We start from the raw sequence: 25,801 nt of genomic DNA on the forward strand, positions 1-25,801 counted from the left end.
AAAGAGGTCATTTTAAAACTATGATTATTTTAAAACTCCCAATGTTGTTTGATTTCTAAATGACACTTCTTGTAACTGCCATTATTTATGGGTAAACAGAACTGTAGGCATCAAAAAGAGGGCCTACGCCTCCAGAATCTAAACTAATTATTTCTCCATCTGGCTTTGGCAGACAGTCAGCATGGCTCTCATTTGCACATGGTTTCAGCTGTCTTCTCCTAGAATAATGATTAATAAAAGAATTTTGAATAGTAATTTGTTTAAACTGTAGGAATCTGTTGATTTGTGCTTAGTGCTGCTAACTGGTTTTTGACTACACTGTCCTTCATTTATTCCAGATAATTGATAAGAGCAAGAGAGACCCCTCTGAAGAAATTGAGATACTCTTGCGATATGGACAGCATCCAAACATCATTACTCTTAAAGATGTGAGTACTCTTTGAGCACTTCAGAATTAAATGATTTTCACCTTAGAGTCCGGATCACTTATTAGTCCATGTCTGGAAAATTCTTCATTTGGAGATCTGAGCTAAAACCAGACCCATTGAAATCAAGGACAAAAGCATGACTTAACAAATTACCAGATAGCTCCTCAGGTTATGCATTCTCCAATCATTGTGTAACAAACCATAAATAAAACCAAAGGGACACAGTGCTGGAGAATGAAAAAATGCGTTTGGGTTTGCAGCACTATTTAGTGTTTTAATGCCAGGGACTATTTGGCTTCTACTCCAGCAGCCTGAGAAGTCATTAAGGTATTTTTCTTCAGCATTTTCTATGAAAAATAATCCTTCACTATGCTTAAATGAAGCAATGGCCTTTAGTCAGAGGTGTTTTACTTTAGCTGCCTGAAGTCACACCTCAGATTGTCCACGCCATGTCAGATTCAGAGTTTACAGAACAAAAGCCTGTTTGTGTCAGTGGTCATTACATTATGGTTTAGACCTTAGAGAAGTGTATAAGAATCTCCTAATCACATGCCCTCAGGAAAGTCTTACCTAATTCCTAAGTGTTAAGCAGTATCTCAAAATCTGTGCAAAATAAGATTTTATATTCCTTTCCAAAAACATATAGTATTGATAACTGTAACACTGCCAGTCCAGGTAAAGGATGATGACATGAAAATGGATGTCCTCCAATTTAAATGATAAAATGTCTTTTACCAACTGCCATTGACATTGAATATAAATATATCTTGCAGCTGATATAAACAATATATTCAACAGAATTGCAAATATAAACTATATAATACCATTAGATGTAAATTTTGGCCAACAGCTTTTTAGCTGATCATGAGTCAGAGGGAAATATTGATATTTGAAATGGCAAATGTTACCCTGTGGAAGTGGAAAGAGATAACGCTCCTGGGAAGAATGCTTGGGTGAGAGCCAGCAGACATTTGAAGCTGTGTGGAGTGGTGCTGTTTTTTAACAGCTGAGCCTGCTCTGTTGGCATGATAGAAAACCAGAAAGCTACATTTCTGTGTGGACAAATCAGCAAGCTGCTACAGACACCAGAAAAAAAGTGATGATTTAAATAATTTTATAAAGTTTTCTTTTTAGTTGTTGAACATAAAAAGCCCATTTCCCACACATTTGCTGACAACAAATTTTCTTGTTTGCAACTTCACACCCAAGCAAGCCAACACTGCGATTAGAGCACCAACCTTTACCAAGTTGATGGGTCTAAGACATGTGTTTATTATGTTACTGTTCCAGGTCTATGATGATGGGAAATTCGTGTACCTGGTGATGGAGCTGATGCGGGGAGGCGAGCTGCTGGACCGCATCCTGCGGCAGAAGTGTTTCTCGGAGCGGGAGGCCAGCGCTGTGCTGTGCACCATCACCAGGACTGTGGACTACCTACACTCTCAGGGCGTAAGCATTGCATTTTTGGCTTAGCTGCATCAGCCTTCTTAAAATTCAACTTCTTGAAATAGCAAAGAGTTGTGATCTTTCTTCTCTGAAATGTAAATATGTTCCCCCCCAAACAAAAACTATCTCCATATTTATAATTACATTTGGTTTGTGAAATAGGGTTTTTTTATCCATTTTCCACTGAAGCCTGTCAAAGTGGCATTTTCTTTCCCACACTACAGTGATTTTCAAGTTCACGTACCTTCTTGAGATATTAGTTGTTTGCTTTTTATCACTATCATTACTGCAGGACCTGAACTTTTAGCAACAATTCAAATAGGGTAGCTGATTCAGCTGATAGGTAGAAAATCCAATGCTCAGCTCTCCAAATCAAGTGGCAGTTTCAGCAGCTGATGGAAAAGACTTCTGACATGGTGTTAAATTCTGACTTCTAAAGTCTAAGCTCTTTATATATAACAGTTTGAAAATCTCTCCTTTTTCTGGTTTTCAGGGGCAAGCACTATGGATAACTAGTCAAATATTTACTGCTTTTCCTGCTTCATGGTTAAAACAAAGTGCATTTTGTGCTTTGGCTTCTCTGCTTTCATGGTAATTTTTCAGTCTTGCTGTAACAAATAAAGGCTGTTTTCCTGCCACTGAAATTCAGCATGTCTGGTAAAACACACAGTCACATGAAATTGGTGAATACATTTTAAAATTAGGAAAGAAATTAATCCCTCCTTTCAGGTGTGAGCCACTCCCATGGACAGTCACAAGAAGACCCTTACACACTTTCCTCCACAGATGGGATTTATTTCTTTCACCTTTCAGCTGAGTATTCAGAGCCATCAAGCTCCAGGAGACTCTGCCACCAAGATATTTGTACAACAGCCCACTTTGACCACCCTCAGGAAGTTGTGTCCTCTTAGAGCAGCAGCCTCCATCTTAATACAGCCACAGAGGCTGTCAAACATTTTGTTTCTCATTTTAACAGACTTTAATTTTTTTCCTTTCATTTGTCCAAGGCTTTTAAGTAACTTTTTTTCCAAAACTTAAATATTTTCAGCATGAGCTCTTGACTTACCTCGACCAGCAGACCAGAAATGGCAGCCAAGCCCCAGTGCTCCCTGACCTCCTCTTCTCACTTGTTTCTCACTGTTCTTTCTTAAGGTGGTGCACCGAGATCTCAAGCCAAGTAATATCCTCTACATGGATGAGTCAGGAAACCCAGACTCTATCAGGATCTGTGACTTTGGGTTTGCCAAGCAACTCAGAGCGGAGAACGGGCTGCTCATGACTCCCTGCTACACAGCCAACTTTGTCGCTCCTGAGGTAGGATCATATTTCAAAGCCTGCAGGAGTGAGCATGTCCTAGGAAGCAGTCCTTCCTCCCTTGACGCCTTTACAAGAGGAACAAGGCACAAACCAGGCTACTGGCACTTGCACAGCCTCTATTACCATAACTTTTCTGTTCCCAGTCCTGTTACGGCAGTTGTTTTTCTCCTGACAGAAGCTGGTGTCTGTCTTGGACTGCTGCCCCCAATGCTTTGGCTCATTACTGGGATAAATACCGTTTTTTTCTCTAGCTGCCTCTGATCAGACTGCTTTCCCTCTAGTGCACTGCAGCAGAACAAGGCTAAGGCTTATAAGAGGGAAATCTTGATGTCAGGTTGCCCAGAGGTGTTGTGGAATCTCCTCTGGAGATACCAAAGGCCATCGGGACACAACCCTGAGTGTCCTAGGGGACACTGCTTGAGCGGAGAGGTTGAACTATATGACCCTTCCCAACTTAACCATTCCATGATTCTGTGATGAAACTAAAAAGAAAAATCCTTGTACAAAATCCTTATTATGCTGAAATCAGTGAGAGCTTTATTGTTGGCTTCACTGAGCTAAAGAAACATCTCTCCTCTTGGGCTCTCCTAATACCAACCCCTCCCCATTCTGGGGGATGTAGGAAATGTTTTCTCATTTTTGCAGACAGCAAAGTGGAGGAAGACCAGACAGCTGGTCCCAAGCACAGGGAGAGTTGGTTCTGCATCACTGGCAAGTCCTGCTCCTTTCATGCAGTCCTGCAGGAGTGAGCTTGGGTTATATGGCTGTCCCACAGTTTGAACTCAGCTGTATTTCACCCATAAGATGTTCATACATGCTTCCTCACAATGAAGGAGCAAGAAATTAATTTCTTGTGTAATTAGCCATTTCTTGGAGTGATGGAAATGAAAATACACTACTTTAAATGAATGACTTCCTTTGTTTGTTTTGGTCCTTAAAAGAAAAACAAAAAACAACTGTCTATCAATACTTCATCTGTTATCTACTATCAAATACCAGTGTCTCTCAGTTGGTATCATCTAGCAATCTATTTTTCTCCCTAAGTCTTCTCTTTCTCCCATGCAGTGTTCATCTGTGACTAGGAAGGGAAAATTAGGATGATCTTTCTGTACAAGATCCTTTCATAATACCAAAAGTTACAGGAATCACAGCCTTCCAGCATCAGAAGGAGAATTTGTCATATAAAGACCATTGCTAGGGCAGTATAAATTCAAAACAGATTTTTCTTAAGAAAAAAAAAAAACAAAACCCAAACCCAAAAAACAACCCTTCCAATGCCAAGATAGATTGGTTTGCAGGTTTTTTTGCAGTTTGGTTAGGCTTTCATTTTAGAAATGGGAATGAGCTGTTTAAAATTTGTCAAAGCAGATCGAAAAACTTGCGTGGCACCACAGCCATTCAATTTCTAAACCACAAAAATAATAATATTTGCAAGATTTGAAGCAGTCAGATTTCCTCCAAGGCAGAAGATGCTTAAAATAGGTGTAGCTATTTTTCATGATGAGTTGTTCTGTATAGTGTCTGTAATCACAAACATTGCCAGTTTCAGACCAGACTCTTATGATTTGAACTGAAAGCAGAAATCACACTCCCAGACATTTGTGATGACTAAGACAGGTCCTGCTAATGTAGGAGACATTGGAGATTAATTGAAACATTACTGGCAGAGAGCTTACATAAAGCCTTAAGTGCTTTTACGTTTTCCGTGTGATATAATGCTGCCCTCCAGCCCAGGTTTGACTTTCACATTTCCTGTCTGAGTCCTACTACAACGTCTGCCACATGCTCATGAAACTAATTACGGAGGCAGAAAGTCAGCTGAGCTGGTGACAGAGAGGGCGGTGACGAAGGAGGAGGACATGTTTGCCCACGTGGAATCTCCCTTTGTTTTGGAAACAGTTCATTTGGGGTTTAGGTGATAGCAAGAGCAAAGATGAAGGCTATCTGAAAGAGGCACGCTGCCACCTAGTGCGCGTCGTGCTGCATGCGAGGAGGAAAGAGCCAGGCTGTTTTACTGCTGATGCAGTAGGGTGCTTCTGAATAAAGTAAAAATACTTATTCTGCAGTTTTCCTACAGAATTCGTGAAGAACTACTGCTTTCTGATTTAAAACTATGGGATTTTTTATTTGCTTTTGTATCCATTTGCATCCCTACTTGTTACAACTGAGAAAAACCCCTCTATTTGTAACACTGTTAACCCACAATGTCCTGCTATGGTGTGGCACTAAGAACCAGTTTCTGCCTCTATTTCAGATCCCACTAAGTTCTGGAAGTGACCTGATCTTGGGGTTGTGTAACCACTTGCTTATTAACCCACTCCACTAAGTATCATCACTGCCCCATTATCCTGTCACTTACCTTGGACTTGATTGTCCTTGGTTATTGGAGCAAAACAGAGAAGGAGTGAAAATGTTACTGTTCAAAACACAATGAGAATGACCAGAACAAAAGATGAGTGTTGGGTATTCAGTATCACAGGTGAAGCAAGAAGCAACTGAGTTTGTTAAATAGCAAAGAAGGAAAGGTTTTCCCATAAAAACTCACATTATAGAGGAGGCGATGAATGAAGGAACTAAAGAAATAGAAATAAATTAATCAACCAGAAAGCCTCTATATTATGTGCAGGAGAGAGGGGCAGAAGCACAGAGAAGCATGATTTTAGCAGCTTTGTTGAACAGGAGGAACTGTGGCTTTTTCTCTGACCTTTTTTTTTTTTTTTTTTTTTTTTTTTTTTTTCCTTCCTTGCAGGAGGTGGGTGGTTTTTTTGGTGGTTTTTTTGTGGTTTTTTTTTTTTTTTTTTTTTTTGTCCAGGTAGCAAATGTTCACTCAGCAGCATACCTGACAGATGGTTGCTTTGCCACTCATCATTTATAAAATCTGTCGAGGCAACATTTTCTCAAACTGTTTTTCCTTAGCAGAATTTGGTCTTTTCTGTGACAGACATCAGATACTTAAATCACTCCTGGGCAATAGGGCTATAAGTCAGAGAAAGACTTGCTGACTTGGTACATTCCTTTCTCATGTGCTTTGCAAAAAGATCTATCTACTGGCCCTTCTAAAGAGGACAAAACTCCTTGTGTGTCAGAACTGATTAAACAGAGGGTAGTTTGCTTTTGTGGGAAGATATGGAGGTGATCCCTGAGCTTAGTTGGTGACTTCACTTTCACTTGGACCTGCACTGACCCAAACAGGCATTTCTTCTGGTGTGCACTAGCACAAATGAAATCTGGACTTTACCCTTACTGCTGCACCTTACTATCCTGTATCAGTATTGAACCAACCTCTGCTGACTACCACGGGTCTTGCTTGCCCCATGGGAGAAGGGGGCCAAGTTTTAGCCTGCTCTTAATTCCAGTTTAAATGTACTCTCTTTTCTTTATGCAGAAGTAAGAGAAGCCTTTTAGCATGCATCTTCATTAGTCTGGCATTAGATATGTTTCGGTGTGCATCCATTTGCTGTGTCAAATCCAAACTGAGCTCTGTTGGAATACTTATCACTGTCATTTAGCCCTAGGATGCATCCACAGTGTTGTTGGTAACCTTCATGTTAGGAGGATATGTTCCAAAGTATTAATGAGCTTTTTTTTTTTTTTTTTTTTTTTTTAATGAAACATTTTAAAATAGTGTAATACTGTTCTGCTTTGCTGCATGTTGGATGGTCAGAGGAGCTCCCAAACTCCCCAGCTCCAACAAACTGCCCTCATCTCTCATTGTGAAGGGGAAAGATGTAAAGATGTGCTGAGTTTAACCAGTTCATTTCAGTCTGCACTTTGCCTTGCTCCATGGCACTACCCATGGATATTTTGGTCCCAAGGCAGCCACCTCTTCAAGGCAGATACGCTGCTAAGCCCTGGGAATGTCAGCAGACACAGCCACTAATCAGTGCTTTTTGTAGATCAGAAGCTAAAAATTCAGGAATGCAGATTAACCTGTTTTCATCTCTCTCCTTCCTTCCCACAGGTCCTCAAACGCCAAGGTTATGATGCAGCCTGTGACATTTGGAGCTTGGGGATCCTGCTGTACACCATGTTGGCAGGGTGAGTGGCAAGGCTCTCCTAGAGCAGCAGTCTCCAGTGGGCTCAGCACTCAGCACTGATTAAGCCTGAAAGGAGCCACAGATAGGGATTCTGGCCTCCTTGAGAAGCATGTTCAGTTGTAAAAAGCAAGAAAATTGATGTCAAGACTTAAAATTAGAATAAGTTTTTTCTAGAATGCATAAATATCTTTGACATTTGACAGATTGTTTAGGTTTTTAACAGAAAGTGCCTGTATGCACTGAGACCAAGACTCTTAAAGGGTTCCCTCACCACTTAAGCAGTGGGAAAGTTTTCTATTAGGAGAGATGCATAGGAGTATAAAGAGCCTCATCATGTTCACCTTATCCATGGAAGAGTGTTAATTCATTTTATTGTTACATGTATTCTCTTCAGCTTCATTACTCTTCATTTGTTACTGTCGCTGAAGTGTCTGAGCACCTCTAAAAGCTAAAAAAAACCCACTCAAACATACTTTTTAGATCCTATTTGAAAAATATGATTCACAAAGTAAACTAAGATGTAAGAATAGCAACAGGCAGCAGAAACTTTTGAGAGGTAATGTGTTGGCTAAAGTGAAATACCACTGTGTTGGCTAAAGTGAAATATTGAAACAAGAAGATCCAGGGAAAGACACAGATTGAAATAAGCAATGAAGGATAGGAATAAGATGTGCTGAGATGATTGGGAAACAAAGTGTGCAAACCCAATCTAGAGTTATCAGGCCTCTGAATTTCATTTCTCAGACTATGATATGTGCACATTTATCATACCTAAGTGCAGCTTGCAGCTTTTCAGTGACCTCTCTAAACTCTTTCATCTGATCATTCAGCTGTGACAAGAAGCTTGGATTCATTCCTAGGTTTCATACAGAAAACAGAGTTTGACTCTGACTTTCTGTTATTTGCATCTCTTGCCTTATGGTTTATAAAGAAGGTGCCAGGGGTTTCTATCTCATCTATTTCATATTTGACTACAGATGTGTTCAAGATCAGCTGAAATATATCAAGTTTCCCAGTCTGCTGGAGCTCCAAGAGTCTGTTTCTATCTGGCTGATGCCCTAGACTGCTACACAGCTGGAATCAGTAAAATAAAATTAACACATTACCCACAGTTACATTTGTTTGGTTGATTATATTCAGAATGCTTCTTTATTGATTGTGAAGAAAAAAATCCAAATACACTTGAATCAGAAATACAAATAGCACAATTTAGTGGATATTCAATTTACTGACATGTGCCAGAAACCTGTATCTCATTTTTTCTGCACTTACCAGAGAAAATAATAGTAACACAATCAGTTGAGGAATGTTTTTTTAGGTGCCACCACTGCATTTATGAATGGTCTTGTTCTTCCTCACCAGAGGAGATTAGTAGGAACTGATAAGTATTTACATCCAGGACTTTCTTCTCCTCCTATAATCACTATGAGCAGAGAGGGCTCAGACAACCAGGACTAGAGCATAGGCCAGGGATCATGTTAATGGAGCTAGTGATAGACCTCAGAGTTTTTGCCAGTCCTTAACTCTTACTTGCATCCCTCCTGATAGCTATAGATTTCAATAGCATTACCTGTCTCTTTGGGCTGAACTGCTATGAGAAATATTTCTGAAATATTTTTGAAAATGAGAAAATAGAGCATGAGGAATTGAATTTCCTACCAGAAACCAGGTAGGATAGGAAGCTGTGGCCAAACCAACTGTTTAACAATCTAAAAATCACTCTGGCAAGTTTGAAGAGAAGACAGATTGAAGGAAAAACATAAAAAACCAAAAATACCTACATCTTCTAAACCTACGCAGCTGTTCAAGATTGCAGGGTAAAAACAGGCCTGGTAGGCAGTAGTCAGCTGCAAAAACTTTTATCTCGTTGCTTTCTGAAGACAAAAAGTGTACCCTCTGCATGTGACACTGATTTTGTCACAAGCTGGGTGTGTGTTACAAGTCATTTCTGACTGGCTGGACAAGGAAGTAACCTATTACAGGTAATTTCTTTTGCCCAATTGACTTGCACATTATGGTTAACAAAGCATTGCAAAATAGATTAGAAAGGGTTCTTTTTTCTTTTCCCTTTTTTCTGTTTCAGATCGTATTACTTCTCCTTTATAATGTTTGTCCTTTCTTGCTCTTACCAAGATACTGGTATTGGCAATAAAGGTTTTGGCAATAAATCAAAGTTAAAACAAGAGGTAAAAACCTGGCTATTTTTACAAAGAATATTTAACTCCTAAAAAATTGTAACAGAACAAACATTTAAAAACCAATTATGGAAACTGTCTTTTCCTCTACAGATCAGTATGAGGAACCACCAGCTTGTATAGTTTGATGAAGATGAAGCAGCAGTATCAGTGGTACATTCTGGAACCAAATTCCTGTTGTAATTCAGTGGCAATTAATACTTGAACATAGAAATCATGTACTTGCAAATTACATAGTTCTCTCTCTCTCTCTCTCTCTTTTTTTTTTTTTTTTTTTTTTTTTTTTTAATAGATTCACTCCTTTTGCAAATGGACCAGACGACACCCCAGAGGAGATTCTGGCCAGGATTGGCAGTGGCAAATATGCTCTTACAGGAGGAAACTGGGATTCAGTATCTGATACTGCAAAGGTCAGTGAATGCTTTCTCAGGTTTTCTCTCAAGATTAAAATACACAGAACTCTTTTTCTGTTTCAACTGCACTTCTAAAAGAAGTGTAAGTTTGTCAATGCCACAGATATATAGTCTATGCGTGAATCACCTTTTTGCCTCTCAGTTAACCAGGAGCAGGCAGTTTTATTTCCTGTACAGTTCACAGTTTAGGCCGCCCATCTATCACAAAGCAAGGAAAAACCCTTGGAGAAAAAAAATCATCTGGTGCTGAGATCTTTATGCATGAAGCTGTGCACTAGTCTGTGAGACAGGTAAATTGACAGGAAAGTTGCAAGGTGCCAGCTGCCCAGCACTAACCAGAAGCTTTGACAGGCTTTTAAGATTCTTGCAAGAGATTGCATTTTAGCAACTGTTAGTATCCAGTGGAAGAACATCGATACTTTCCACCACAAAACTGCAAGCAATCATAGCAACATATAATCTTGCTACCAGCACCTATGAGCCTCACAGTGGATTTTTTTATCAGCTGTCCTGTTTCGAAATTAAAATGTTTAGATGTTGTAGAACTAACTTAATTGTACTTTAGTTACCTGAGTGCTGAATTTCTATTCTAAGTTTCTCTTGTAAGCATGCCTCGAGGTCAGGGAGGAGACACCTCCAGAGGGCATCCTCTCCCTAGGTGTTTATCACTCCTATAAGGTCACCAGTAATTAACAGTCATTCAGTAAGATGAATACCCTCCACATTATGTTTTAACTGGATTATTAGCTGAGAGTTGAACATTACACTTGAAAATTTTGAAGACCTGACACTTAAAGAACATAAAGCCTGTCTTAAGTGCATCACTCTCTCCATTGGACGTGCTAATGATGACGCTGTCAATAGGAAGATCTTACTAAAACCTGAACTGCTGTTAATTACTTTCTTCCCTGTACTGTTTTCTTCCTTTTCTACTCAGGACATTGTGTCTAAGATGCTTCATGTAGACCCTCATCAGCGCCTCACAGCAGTCCAAGTCCTGAGACATCCATGGATAGTGAACAGGGAGTACCTGTCTCAAAACCAACTCAGCAGACAGGATGTTCACCTGGTTAAGGTACCTCCTACACCCTTCCCTCATCCTTGCTTGCAGAATGAGCTGTCGTTTGCATAAATAGTCTGAAAAGTGACAGAGGAGTTGGGAAGGCTATTTGCCACAGAGGCTAAATTTATTATGGCACTATATTAACTGTATTTTTGACTGTCACCTGCTCAGTATTTTTAACTTCAGGCTGCATTGTAATAACCTGATGGCACAATATTGCTCTTCACCATTTTGAATCTGAGATACTCTGTCTGCCAGTCTGAATGGTTTAATTCCGTGGAAATCTTGCATGTGTGACAGTTTTTTAGGATACTGAATAGGGGAAGGGAAAAGCATCAAAGAATTGAATTTCAGCTCAAAGTTTTCTCTTTCTCTGTTTTACAGGGTGCAATGGCAGCCACTTACTTTGCTTTAAACCGAGCACCTCAGGCACCAAGGCTGGAGCCTGTATTGTCCTCCAATCTGGCTCAACGGCGAGGCATGAAAAGACTAACCTCTACCAGATTGTAGCAGTACCCCCAAAAGGCCTCCTTGAAAACCCACAGTTTATTATTTGAGAAATTCATCTTTACTTGGCTAGCAGAACTTTTTTGGACAACCTGCACATGAAATTGCCAGAATTAGCAGAAGCCGACGTAAGGCAAAGTTCTCATTTGCTACATCTTTTCTTTTACATTCCAGCCAGGGTCTTGAGTTTAACAACCTCACAAAGATGTGCCAGTTTTGCCAGTAGCTCTGTTTCTTTACTGAGATAAAGCCAAATAAAATAGACGAGCTCCATCCTTTCCACCCTAGGAAAACTATTTTTGAGTCTGTAAGATGTCCCATGGGAACAGTTTTCACTTTGTTTCTGAAGAAAAGCACTTTTTGCTACGAAGAACACAGTCGGGTTAGAATGCTGTTCCAGCATGCATCATGATGAAATGGCTTGGCTGGTCACCAGTAGACATCTACTGATCTCCATTCACCCCAGGAAGAGTGAAGGCTGCAGAGACACCTGAGTAATACCTTATCTGAAACAAGTGCTATACAACATGAGCTTGAGAGAGCTGCTGGTGGTGGAAATACCTTCTGTTTTTGAGGAATCTTTTGCACTTTGCCCCTGTCTTCTCTGCAATGAAGCTAGCACCTCTCAAGGAGAGTGTGCCACCAGCTCTGACTTGCTCAGAAAAGTCTCAGAGAGCAAAAAAACCTCTGAGAAACTCAGTCTTCTGAGGAAAAGAATAGGTCTTAAGAGACTGTGGGAAGTCATTCATGTAAAGCAGCATGAGAAGGAGCCTGTGGATCAGGCAAGAGGTGTCTGGTCTTGGCCACCAAGCAGGTCTGGGAGGGTTAGGTGAGGGGGCTGGGGAGCCGAACAAAGGCAGGGAAAGGTGTGAGTGGCTTTAAGGACAGTAGGCAAAATAATCCAAAGGCAAGTAGTGTACAGGTGGCAGAGGGGCAGACTGTGACTCCCTCTCAAAGCAGAGGACAGTCCCCCTTCAGTGAGTGGCACAGAAGAGTGGGTGGCGGGGCTGCCCCGGGGGCCAAGGGGGTGGATGCAGCCGTGCTCCCACACCATCACCCAGTCTGCTCACTGAGAGCCAGAGTGCCGGGCTGGAGCCAGAGAGGCTGTTTCCAGTCATTGCTCCCTGCTCTGTCCTGGCTGTGCACCCAAGCCTGCTTCCATCACCCAACATTTCATGTCCCTGCCTGGGTGTTCTGCTCTAGCAGAGCTAAATTCCCCATGCCACGTGTGTGCAGAGAGTACCCACTTCTGAAGAGTTCAGCCAACTCTGTTACAAGCTTTAATAATAATAAATTATGAGGAGAAATGGGAGGATGCTCTGCTTTTATATTTATATGAATATGTACATGTGTATTTATATACATATAAAACAAAAATTCTGTGCCCTAACACCTGGATTTTCCAGGTCCAGGGAAAGAAAACTTTTGTTGAAATGGTCTCTGCAAAATGGACATTTTCTCATTCCCTGGTTTCAAACAAAGCAAGCAAGGTTTGTGGTGCCAGATGTGAACTATTTTTTTATTCTTTTTCTTACCCATCTTGGCTTATTGGTGGTCACAAGCCGACCGAGATTCTTCTTTGTACCGCTTTTGTTAATTTTTATTTTCTGAGTGAATTTTGTCACCTCAGATGCTTTGGGGGAAAAGCTACTGTGCTGTGATGGCTTTTTTCTGTTGTGACTGGGAGAAAAAAAAAAAAGAAAAATGTGAACATGGAGCTTCATATGCTAGACATGGTAATTTTTGCTTGCTGGGTAGTTTGTGCATCTTGGTGCTGAACTGGAATTACCAGATCACTGCCTCAGAGTGTCCAAGGGGTTTCATTTGCTATAGTAATATTCTTCCTAAAACTGTCTTTGCTTCAAAGTTGATTGAAGTTTGTTTGTTTGCATTAGTCTATTTTTAAATTTAAATTTATTCTTAATAATTTAAACTGATATTTAATGTTCAAGTTTATGTGCTGTGCACAGAGGATTGCTGCAAAGCAGCTCTTCTTGAAGCCCTTCTCTTTTCTAAAATAAACAGTGCTGTGAAACTTCACACAGAGGCTGAATTGGCTGGGACTGATGAGTGCAAACGCTCAGGTGGGTGTCTATGCTTGTGTACACAGCAGCCCACATTCTCTCCTCTGGCTAAGCTGTGCTCAGTGTCAGCTTTTTGCTGCCTTTAGAATTTTCTGTTTGTTAGAAGTCTCACACATCTCTGCTAACAGTACACCGTGAGGATATCCACTGGCAGGGACATCCTGGCCAGGCCTTGTTTCGCTTGAAGTGACTTCTGTCCTGGAAGAAGGCAAGATGGGCATAAAGATGCAAAGGGCAACTTGGAGGGAGGGCTGAATTTTCTGGGGTCCCAGCTGTTGTAACAAAATGTATTTTTAATGGTCAGAGTAATTGTGTGGGGCACAATTGAAAATATTACGTACCTTTTCTGTTTCTCTGAAATTTCCTGGTCATCTTGCATTGCTTCAGTTTGCTTTCTCTCATAACCATTGGAAAAAGTCCAATTCCCTCTAGATATACTCAGTCTTAATTCTTCAAGCATTTTTTCCAACTGAATATTATTGTAGGCCTTACAATAAGCTTACAGGATGTTGCTCTTCCCAAAGTTTAAGGGTTTTAACCTCTTCCTGACTTACCTCTTTCTAACCCACCAGCTATTACCACACAGACACATACGGACTCATACATCTTAATGCTCATTAATTACATTATAAGCCTATAAATAACTATAAGCCCATACATATAGTGAGCTTTGTTTATTAAGGTTTTGTTGTCAGTGCATCCAGATGTGTGCACATATGTATCTGTATGTAAACACATGCACAAAAAAGTTGCTGTCCCACCTTATCCAAATAAGGGTAGAAGTGTAGTCTGAGGTTGAGGTGATACTCAGAGTTTTGTCTGCAATGTTCTTTAAAATCTGTCATTGATAATGGTAATGATTACTCTGGTTGCAGAAAAAAAGGCTGTGCCCATCCATGGAAGAAACTGCCCCATCCAGCCTCCCCTCTGTCCCAGATGTGCATCCCCATGCACTTCCAAAGGCAGATCAGCCTTCCCTCTGCAGTCCTGCCATGTGAGCTGCTCTTCTGAGGGTTTTCTGACCTGTTCCAATCAAGTGAACCCAATTAAACCTTTTCCACTGTCAGTCTTGCTGATTTAGTTTGCTTGGACTGGAATACAAGAGCCTCCATCAGCAAATCCAAGGGAGCAGAAGGGGAGGAATATGCCACTGGCAGTCATTATTTCAGACTGATAGCACCCACCACTTCCCCTGGCCCAGCTGGATCCAGGAGAGGATGCTAGACTGTGGCCTAATTACTGCAATGGCTGCTTGTACACCAGCATCTCCTTTCTAGACTCCTGGCCATGGTACAGCTCAGCAATAAGCACTTTTTTTTTTTTTTTCCCTAGGAGAAAACTGAAAAAGGCTTAGCCTCTCTCTGTCTCTCTTTCTCTTTATGTAACCTTAAGAGACTTTTACTAAATGTTATGTTTAACTCCTGAAAGTCTAAAAATCTCTTCGAATTAGAACATACCATCTTGCAAGTTTTTAATCCATAAAGTGACGTAGTGCCTTAGGCTAGTACAAATGTTATCTTGTCCAACCACCCTGCTAAAGAAGGTTCACTTAGAGCAGGTTGCACAGGACCATATCCATGCAGGTTTTGTTGTTCAGTCCAGAGAGGAGTGTCTGCCCAGCAAGGAGGAGGCATATCCCCACATTTTGCAGAGCTGGACCCCACCTCTGCAGCTCCAGGACTCTAAAGAAGCCAGATGCCCCTGATGAAGAATGTCATGGGAAGCATTAACCCAGTTCTTACACAGCATCACAGCTTGTCTATATGGCAGAGGTGCGCGAGATGCTGCTCAAAGGGAGAGCTGACCCCTGCCCCAGCCCCTCATGAATTTTCACTTATTTAAAATCTGTTTAACTTTTTCTAAACAAGTTTAAACAGCAGATAGCATTTATAAAGCCTAACTACTTCAGCAAATGACAAGTGACCTGCACAGACACGTTTTCATAAATCTCTACATTTGAAAAAGAAGTCTACCTGAGAATACATTCTGGTTTGTTTCCTCAGGAAAAAAAGTCTTCAGTTCCCTGAGAGCCCAGGGTGGTGGGGATAGCCCAAGCACAGAGAGCTGAGTGAAGCATATCTTGTGTGACATGAGGTCATGACATCACATGTTACACTCTTACAAGGCACAGACCGTGTCTCTCTGTACTTCATCTAACCCTGCATGGAATACTGGGCTCTCTTTTCAGCCAGATCTTTTCAGCTCTCTCCAACAACTTGTACCCAGCTCTGGTACCTCTGAATGCATCCAAACCTCTGTCAAGTATGCAGTTGCTGTGTGTCTGTGATATGAATTATGACAGGGTTTGGCTCATCCCCTAAGCCATGGATGGTACAAAGGTTTCTTATGCTGCTGGTCTACTGAATTTGCACCAGCATATGCATGTGCTGACACTAAAAATGGCAGGCAGTCACTTTCTCTTGACTTCAGCTGCTCATCTGTCCTTTCACACCTCCCTTAGCCAAGTCACTACGGGGCAAAGCAAATGTTTGTGCCTCAGAACAAATGGCTGGGGACAGCAGGAAGGCAACAAACAGAATTAGTTTAGCTAATAGTGCTGTCTACACATTGGAGTGGCTGCAAGTTCAGTGTCACCTCTGTCCCTCTGTTGCTGCATTATGCTGAGCAGAGCCCAGATGTGGCTCAGAGTCAGGGCTGTAAATGATAGGATGTTTGTACAGCAGCAGGTTCCCAGTGCCAAGCCCTGTGAACAGAGAGTTGGAAAAGTCCAGGCTTCTGAAAATCAGCCACAAGTTCAGACAAACTCCCTGTAACCAGGTGTAGGGCCACAGATGGCATTTTGTGGGAAAATAATGTTGACTATGTATTTTTGCTGCCATCCACTTAATAAGAGTGATAGAAAAACCCCAGGGTTGGTTTTTTTTTTTTAATCATCCATTTTTACAGAGGAATTTCTAGATTTTGGGCATGCTACAGCTTTCTCAGTCCCTAGAAGGAATAGGGCAGTCAAACACAGAAGATACAAGAGATTACTATAGCAGAAAATATATTGTAGCTTTCACTGGAAAATTATTTTCAGGCAGGTGTTTTGAAGCTCTCTCTTAGAATGTGTGTATCAGAAATGCCAAAGCAAATATGGAGAAGCAAAGTTCTCTGGTTGAACATCGAGAGATGACACTTCTAAGCAAGAGCTAGGTGAGCTCCAGGTTTACATATCTGAAACCTAAAAGACAGGCAAGCATCACAACCCTTCAAATATTCCTTACATTAAAATAAAAAAGCCTAAAATAATGTCAATAAGATGTTTTAGTATAGTTCATAAAAAAATAAAATTGAAATGTGCAAGCCAATTGTTCTTTTCATCTTTTCAAGTATACATTATTTTCCTTTAGAAGTGTATATTCTTACCTCCTAGCTGACCCTGATCCTGAAATCTTGTGTTGCCTGCAGCTAAGCTGCTTCTGGTACCTCAGTTCCTGTGTGGACACAGTCCAAACACTCCTCCCTCCATGTCTGTCCACAGCAGACACGCACAATTTTACACGCTCTCCTATTCTGAAAGTTAGCAAAAACGTGAGAATTTAAACTCAGAAGATGAGGTGAAGTTAAAAGTAAGGTTCTCCATGTGTAGAGCAAACCTAAAATATGTAATATTCAGGTGAAGGGTGGATTGAAGCCTATGCAGAACAAAAATGTTACAGAGTAAATAAAGTTACAGTAATTCTTAGAGTAAAATTTTATCTAAACTCTCTTCACAGATTTTCATGAACCTAGACCTTGGATTTCCAGGTGCAACTGTGTGACAACCCATGTATGTCAGCCAGCATCTGATCATGCATGCCATCACAAAGCTTGCACATGAAAATATTTTGCAGCCCAAAATTTGGAGTCTAAAATTAAGAATTTGGCCCTTTTTCATCCCGTATTTTGCAAACCATGATGTTCAGTGTTGCACTGTTCAACCACTACTTCTTGCTTTGGTACACATAGTTACAGAGACTTGTGCTCCAATATGTCTCTAAAATGTTATGGACATAATTTTCAGAGATGCTTTAGCCTGAAAGGAAAATGCATGCCCTCTTTGATGAAGGTAAATTTTGAAAGGAGAGGCTGGAAAACATGCATTTGAAGTGCAGAGAGCAAAAACAAGTTGCTAAAAGATTATTTCTGATTTGCTACTCAGAGCCAAATTTTGCTGCCTTCATTTCTGTGTTAATTCCTCAATCCATGTGCACCTTCAGTGACTCTAGTGGGAGAGCTCAGAGTCAAGTTCTCTTTCTTTTTGCAGTAGTGGAGTCTGGCCATTAGGTAATGATGTGCGTAAGGGGTTTACTTGGGTAGTATTAAATTGACAAAATATGAACCGTGATCTAGCACTTTGTTTACAGGCTCCATATTCATGTTTACAAAATGATGATTTCTGAGGTTCACGCTTTTTATGTTTCCTGTATGTAAAGGGCAGCCAGTGTACAGATATTTGTTATGTTTACCAGCGTTTCTGAATAGATTTTTTTTATAGTACATGGTTTTATGAAGTGTAATATTTTTATAGCAGAATGATGATCTTTGGACTTTCTATATTATTACCTACAATTGTTTGCAAACAAGCTCTTTGCTCCCTTTTTTTCTGTGCACTGTATCCCATGTTGCTGCTGCTAATGTTGCTGGCCTCAGCTGCTGCTGCCCCACCATGATGTGGGCTGACGGTATTGTGAAACTGTGCAAACTAACTTCAAAGAGCTGTGATTGTGCTGAAGGGCTGGCTGCATGCTGGGTTCCTCCTGGCAGGAAGGATGGGGAGCTGTACCCTACCAAGGCAAGAGTTTACTGTGGGTGGTGCCCAAGGAGAAGCCTCAGTGCTCACCTTTGTCTGTATTCTGCCATTTTGGTTTGGCATGCCCATCCTTTCCTTTCTTTATAAAGAAATAAAAAGAAAAGAAAAGCAAAAAGGATCTTGCTTGTTATTGCATAATTCCTTTTTGTCCAGTCCCCAAGCACTGGCCATGTTTGAATGCCATGTCTTGGTCACAGTAAAAGCACACAGTTGCCTGTTCAAATTATACCTGGAACTGTTACCTCTGTGCAGCCTTAATACTCAAACCTCTCTTTTGGGAAGCAACAAGTAAGCCTTTAATGCCCATCACTTACACAGTTCACCCACTACACAAATTTAGGATTTCAGTGCCAGACAAATGAGTGCTTTCACACAAGCTGCCTCAGCAAGAATTTCCCTTGCCCGCTTGAGATCTTCCAAGGTACCATTCCTCTGGAAACTGCTGGTCTCTGGCAAGCAGCCGGCATAGCCTTTTCTGTTTGCTGGACTTAGTAGTTACCACAAAAGCAAAACCAACCACTCCTACTTTGAGGGATTGCTTCTGCCTCCCTGGCATTATATCTGCACCTGCACACACTTCCACTGGTGTTCACATCTGGATTGTCATCAGACCTGGCAGCATCACAAGGATGGTGAGCCTTGCTTGGGTTCCTTGCAGGAACAGCATGTGGTACCAGAGATGAAGAAACAGTGTGTGATTTAGGTCCAAGCAAGCATAACTGAGCAAACTTGGACTTCAAAAATGTTTGTAGGATTTCTGCTCTGACCACAAGCAGTCTCATGCCTGTTTTCTCCTGCCAGCTATAATTATCCTACTCCCACTTCTGTCCTTCCTTTATTTTCTCTGTTCATGAAAGAAACTTCGTACTCCTTTAGTCCTCATGGTCCTTCATCACTGGGACATGCATGTCCCTCCCCATCCTCTTCCTCTGCACCTCGGAATCTACCATGAGCTATTCCACCTTTCTCTTGCCACATTTCTGCCCCACAGGTCCATCTTGGGGGTTTAGAGCCTCTTCTGGTATGAAGGCAAATAAATCCAGTACACCTGTCTTCATAGGCCCAGCAGTTAAAAAAGGAGGCTTCTCTGGAGACCCACAATCCTATGCAAGAACATCCAAATAGGAAAACTGAAGGAAAGAAAACCTAAACCAATCCAGGCTTTTTTCTTCCATTCCCACTTCTAATTCCTCTTGTAATATGACCATGACCATGAGCCAAGCTCATCCAGTGTTGGACACAAATTAACTTTTCAGAAGGACCTGGTTAGGAAGCCATGGGTTATGCCAGGCCCTTGGCAGGCAGTCTTTCCCTCCAGTACTAGAAAATTAATAAATAAGTTCCCTGAGAGGAAGGCTTTCCAGAATATATTCCAAGTGCCTAATCAAGACACAGCTCTTCTAGGAAACTTGCATTGGCAATCATCTTAAATCTCTGCACATAATGAGAAAATAACCATATTTTTTTCCCCTTGAGGTACACCCTTGTTTAAAATTTTAAAAAAACCAAAGCAGTACCTCACAACTCCCCTCCCACTTGTAATTTTGCTCTTTAGTTAACATTCATTTCTTTCTTGTATCTTTCCCCTCCTTTATCCCATCCCAGTTCACTTCACCCCCTTTTTATGTCCCACAACAATGTATCATGGGAATTGTCCTGAGGCTCAGAAAGTTCTGTTATATGCCTAAATAGCATCAACAGCAGCTCAACCACTGGCTGAGCGCCTCAGGCAATACAGCAGGGCAAACAAGAGGCAGTAACAATAACGACTAATGTCTGAAGATCACAAGAAGCAAAGATTTTGCATTAAAAGCTGTGAAGAAGAGCTGAAGACAAGGATATTAGGCTATGTCTAGTTTTCAGGTTACTCATAGATAACTTCAGTGCATTGTCTATTAAAGGTGCCATATTCCAGCTGTCTGGAGACAAGATGGAAAAAAAGGATTATCTGTCCATTCATCTAGACGGACAGGAGTTCTTCGGTTTTTTTCTAAACAACCAAAGCTGGCCTGAGATCAATTCCATTTTTTGTCGAGGAAATTAGTTTATTAAGAGGCTGGTGACTCACCATCTGTGGTAAGCCTGTGCATTGTTTTGGCTTGGCACACTCCTGCCTAATTGATTCTTCCCATCCTTCAGGGTCTGTGGTCACTGGTAAAAGCAGCTGCAGCTGCAAAGCCTAACTCTTTCCCTACTGTAGAATTTTGCAGCTTCAATTTTAATAATAGTCTCCTTGCAAAGGAAGACTAGCGATTTCCAGTGCATTTACCCAGACTTTCTAATTGTCATGTTGTTGTCTGGGCTCTTGTCTCTGTTGTAAATTCTGTTATGATCAGTTATTTGCTTTACTCATCTATTTATTTATTTCACCTGTTGGTACTAAAACAATTTACTCTTTAGGAACATCAGCTGTTACAATGGAGACAAACACAGAGAATAGAAACAACCTGCCTTTCACTTTAGAGAATTGACAAGGGTGACCCATCAGCTTTAAGAAACTCTTGGTAGTGCTGATCTTCTGCTGTCTGGTCTCACTTCAACCACCAGTCTGCTGCCAAGGTAAGAAAATGTCATGCAAACCCCACCATTCAGGCCTCAAGTGTCATTTCTAAAATGGCACCAACTAATATAATATATTTAAACGCCTAAAAAAAAAAAAAACAAAAACCAAAAAAAAAAAAAAAAAAAAAAAAACAACCACACAAGAACAACAACAAAAAACCCAAATGCCTGTCATGGAGATTATTAAAGACCCTGATCTGTTCAGCTTAGCTTGGAGATGGATGAGAAGTGACTTGATTATTGTCTACAAGAATCTTCCCAGGGACAAAAATCACATGTTCCAGAAGCAAAGAAAGACAGACCAGAGCACAGAACCAGGCAAATTTCTGGGTGCAAAATTCATGCAGCTGTAGAATGGAAATAAACTAACTGTAGTTTCAAAAATGAGGCTGTTATTCATTGGAATAAAATATAGAAAGAGCAAAAGGGCTTGTCTTTCTCCTTGTATCACTTTTAGTAGTGTCCCTTAGCAGACAAAAGGTTAGTGCAAAGCAAGTGGATGACTCCAATAGCCTGCAGCAATCTGGAAATCAATTTTAAATGCTTGTGATGGTCTCTGTGGGCCTCAAATATGACATGCATTCATATCACCCTACCACAAGCAGATGGCACTGAATGAGCAGATCAAGACTGATTGGTGAACTAACTCCAAAGATTAATTCAAAGATTTTTAAGCCACAAATGACTGGAACAATCAACTTTCTCTGTTTAAATTTGTATCTTTACTATCATACATGTGGAGAATATTTGCTGTCTTTTGACAATATAGAATAACAATGAATGTTTGTGATGTTTATGATTACCTACATTGTTAATTTAGAACAACCTGTTCCCTACAGTTGGTGCAACATGGTTAAAATCTGTAACCAGACCAGGCAAATGGTGTTCTCTAAACATAGTAAAAAACCTCACTGCCTTAAAATCCAAATAAATTATTATAGCATTAATAGTGCTCAATCCTATGACCACAGGAGAGTCTTACAGAAATAGATGTCAAACATGAGTGAAACCTTTGAGAAAAAAAATATAAATAAGGCTTTGATTTCAAATTAGATCTCAAATTTTAATTAAGCTTTCAAAAGAGAGTGAAAATTAAACCACAAAATCTTGAATTTTTACATTACTGAGTGGCAACTTGTGAACTGATTGGCTTTATACAACTCCTGAATAACTATGAGATATGCACTGAGAGAGATATAGAGGGTGCAAAATTTTAATGGAAGGAAGTATTATCAAACACGATTATAAATACTGTTCCTAATAATGCATAGTGACTGTTAAAGAACATGCTTCTCCAGGGAAAACACTATCTCACTCCTCTCTTCAGCTTCAAGATGGTGAATATTAGCAATTCCCAGAAGAACTGTTTTTGGTAAACCTAAACACTAAGGATTACATCTAGTGAGACTTTTTCCAGCTCTGTGACAAACACTGCTGTAGCAGCCTCCTTGAGGAATGATGTATCAGAAATTTGTGCAGAGCAGCCACTCAGTAAGGAAATGCTGCATAGCAACCTCCTTCAAGGCACCCTCCTGCAAAGTGACAGTCCCTTTTTTAGTCCAAAGAGCATTAAATAAGTCTACACTGCTGGAAGCTTGCATCATGCTCCCAGGAGGAGCATGTTGTTGTGTGGGTCTGACCAACACCAGCCTAAGGAAGAAGCTGACAGGGTTCCCTGCCCACATCTGCAGCACTCATAGTGAGTACTGGGATCACAGGGTTTCCATGTGATGCAGAGATGATGCTCCCACTGCCTCCCCCTGAGCTTTCAGAGAAAAGAAGGAACTGCTTTCAGCAGGTTATAAAAATGTATTTCTGCACAGCCTTCAAGAGGGACCATCTAACCAAGAATACAGCACCAAAGTCATAGAGGGGGGATCACAGTAAGGGCATTGATCTACTCCACATATCTTCTCGGTTTGGTTTCGTTGCACTTCCTCCTGTATGTGAAAGGTTTGGCTTCCACTCTGCAAGGGCTAACACCCCCTCTGTGTGCAGGGCAGACACTACTGTCCAGCCTGGTGCCAAGGATCAGTAGCTTTTGGATACAGTATTTAATTTATAAGGCACTTGGTGCGGAAAACACGCTATCTCTTGTAAAAAACAAGATAGTTTTTGTGAACTGAAGCTGCAGTATCACCAGCTAACATTAATGTCTATTGGAAAGATCAATACCCACACAAGGATGAATTCAGGTGTCTGTGGGACACAGCATTTCAAAACTTTGTAATAAGATCTTCTCTACATAGTTTGAAGGTTGTCTATAACCACCTAATTCAATCTGGCACATGCACATTTGGATACATGAGTCAAATGCATCCATTCTTCCACAAGTATACGCACTTGAATATTTACTTTTTAATTTTCTCTCTTAGGCCTTGTGCAAACCTTAATGACTTTGTGCTGAGTCCTGAATGACTTTGTAGAAGTCCACTAATGACCTATTGCTTATTTCACTTTGATCACAGTAGCGTTGGAAAGGACTTTGGCATGTTTACCTTCAAGTTACTCATCCTGTATGTATGCCCATGGTTTGTTTATACACTGTAGTCTACTGAAATTTCCCCCTTTTCTTTTAGTCAAGGAAATAGGCCAAAGGTGATTTCAGGGTCCCTGTTTGGATATGCATCACCAATTCAGAGACCTTTGGCTTCTAGTAAGTCAGGGGCGTCTTGTATACCATCTTGCTCTCACATTTCTCCAGTGAGCCAGAGAAATGTCAGTCCACAGAGAGAAAAACTGACCTTAAGTTTAACACAACTGAGGACACTGTAATTGCACTGAAGTGAGCCCTGGTGTAATCATGCATTTCTGTCTCAAATGTAATAATCTATTTTTTTTTTTTTTCCCCTAGAATAAGTCTACCAATATTTGTGTTCAGTTTTCCAGTGGCAGTTTAGGTGGTTGTTCTTTAACTGGGGAAGGGCTGAAAGAGCAGAAAAGCACAGAATTGTACTTTCCTATCAGGAATGATCCCCTGCTCCTGGCCATCCTCCAGCCTCGCTTAGGTTGTTTAGGCTGAGGAGAGCAAAGGTTCCAACAAACAGCATATGGTAAGTAAATCTATTAGTAGCAAACCATTCCAGAAACCTATATTTTTATCATTTTCTACTAAATTTATACTCTATCCAGCTCAAAAAAGACCCATGAGTCCTGAGGGGAAAAAATTACATAACTAAAATGACTGTCATTATTTACTACTGTCTCTCAGCTTTGACACCTCATTTTCTGCCACCAGTCATCACCCTGACTCTGTCCTTCTCCTTATAGTCAGTGGGATATTTGTAATGGTTAAAGCATTGAAGAAGGACATACAAATCTTGGAAAAAAAATCAGTGATGAAGTTCCCTCATAAAGCACTAGTGTTCCAGCACATACTTTGCTAGGCAGCAATGGAGGAAGCAAATCTCCTCCCAAACTTACTTGAGAAGTTCATGTCACACCACTGATAGTCCTTCCTCAGAAACTGGAAATAGTTTTTAAAAACAGGACAGAAAAGGGTTTTTTTTTTTGTTTTTTTTTTTTTTTTTTTTGTTTTTTTTTTTTTTTTTGTTTTGTTTTGTTTTGTTTTGTTTTTTTTTTTTTTTTTAACTCTTGTTGGATTCATCACCAAGACAGGTATTCCAGGATGAGAAAACCTGGAATACCAGGTCTGCTCTGCAGCCCAATTTGACACCTGCTAGGATGCACAGCCTGCTTCAGAGAGCATCACCAGCCCTCCCATTCTGCTCCTCTGGACATGATAATTGCAGCAATGAAGTGATTATATGTCATTTAACTCTAAGAAAAGTTTCCCCAGCTGAGTGAAGGAGGTGAATTTTCAAGGCAATTTTACAAGAAAAGCCTCTCTTACCCCAGCTGACCTTATTTAGGAGTAAAAAGTACAGAGTGCACCTGACTGAACAAGCAGCCCTCATCCCTTCCTTCCCAAACACAAGATAATCCTCCACAATTGCTTCAGAGATAGCAGTAATGCAGTAATGTGGTACTAGAAACAGCAGTTTGGTGCTTCTCACAGGGAAGTGGGCATGTGACTATTAAAAATGATCATTTGTTGTAACAACTTATTTCCTTAAGAAAATGTTATAAAGTAAAAAAAACAAAGACACTTTTAAAGGTCCATTCATTGAATAGTAATCAACATACCCATGTAGCCCAGTACCTATATCCACATTACCAACTGCAGTATAAACAACTTGTGAATAAACCCATTAATCAGATTTTTCCTCATGTTCAAAACCTGATTTCTTCTAAACAACCCTAGCAATATAGCTTTATGTTTAAAATCAGAATCTAAAATTATCTAATTTGAAGCAATATTATATATGAGTAAACTGCAAGATGAACTTCAGCCCAGAAAATGCCTTTAAAACTTAGTATCAGTCTTCATGACAGTAAAACACACATCAATATAGCCACCACTTGATGCTGTAGTACACCACAACGACAAAAAGACTCCAGAAGGCTGAAAAGTGACTTCTTAATTCTCGGGAAGTTTCTTCTTTTTTATACTATTCTACGTAGACTAGTTCAATTGGTGACAAGAAGACGAACTTCTTCAATCACATTGGTCAGACCAGAGGGACATCAAGAAGTCCCTCCTAGGGAAAGAATGTAAACATGTCTCTTGTTTACAGAAAATTCCCTGAGAAAGGAATTTCAGAAAACCAAACATCTCAGGCACAAACCAAAGCTACAACCACTGCTATACATATTTCAGCAGGAAGTTGGCTTACACAATTTCAGTTTCAATTTTGTCTGTCTCTTTTACTATATTGACTGAGGACTGAAAGCAGTCTCATCATAGAAAGGCCTCACCCTTCAGCTGCCTGAAGATTCTGCTGAACTGCATATATGCAGTGCTACTCATGCAAGGGGTTTCCTTCATCTACAGCTGGTTGACTTCTAGGAAAAAAAATCCTAGGAGAAAACTTGCCCTAAGAATAGCTGTACT

At 40.5% G+C, this 25,801-nt stretch overlaps 1 protein-coding gene across 1 annotated transcript in view; it reads left to right on the forward strand.

Moving 5' to 3' along the window:
- Positions 1 to 12,406, forward strand: part of RPS6KA2 (ribosomal protein S6 kinase A2) — a 155,391-nt gene extending 142,985 nt beyond the window's left edge. The window contains exons 15-21 of the mRNA XM_066315833.1: positions 339 to 428; positions 1,719 to 1,877; positions 3,027 to 3,188; positions 7,153 to 7,229; positions 9,716 to 9,833; positions 10,774 to 10,911; positions 11,284 to 12,406. Coding sequence (XP_066171930.1) covers positions 339 to 428; positions 1,719 to 1,877; positions 3,027 to 3,188; positions 7,153 to 7,229; positions 9,716 to 9,833; positions 10,774 to 10,911; positions 11,284 to 11,409 — 870 coding nt within the window. The 3' untranslated portion in view covers positions 11,410 to 12,406. The remainder of the gene's footprint in view (positions 1 to 338; positions 429 to 1,718; positions 1,878 to 3,026; positions 3,189 to 7,152; positions 7,230 to 9,715; positions 9,834 to 10,773; positions 10,912 to 11,283) is intronic.
- Positions 12,407 to 25,801: the final 13,395 nt, after the last annotated feature.

The sequence above is a fragment of the Sylvia atricapilla genome, chromosome 3 (assembly GCF_009819655.1).
Source record: "Sylvia atricapilla isolate bSylAtr1 chromosome 3, bSylAtr1.pri, whole genome shotgun sequence".
In the NCBI taxonomy this organism is placed as follows: domain Eukaryota; kingdom Metazoa; phylum Chordata; class Aves; order Passeriformes; family Sylviidae; genus Sylvia; species Sylvia atricapilla.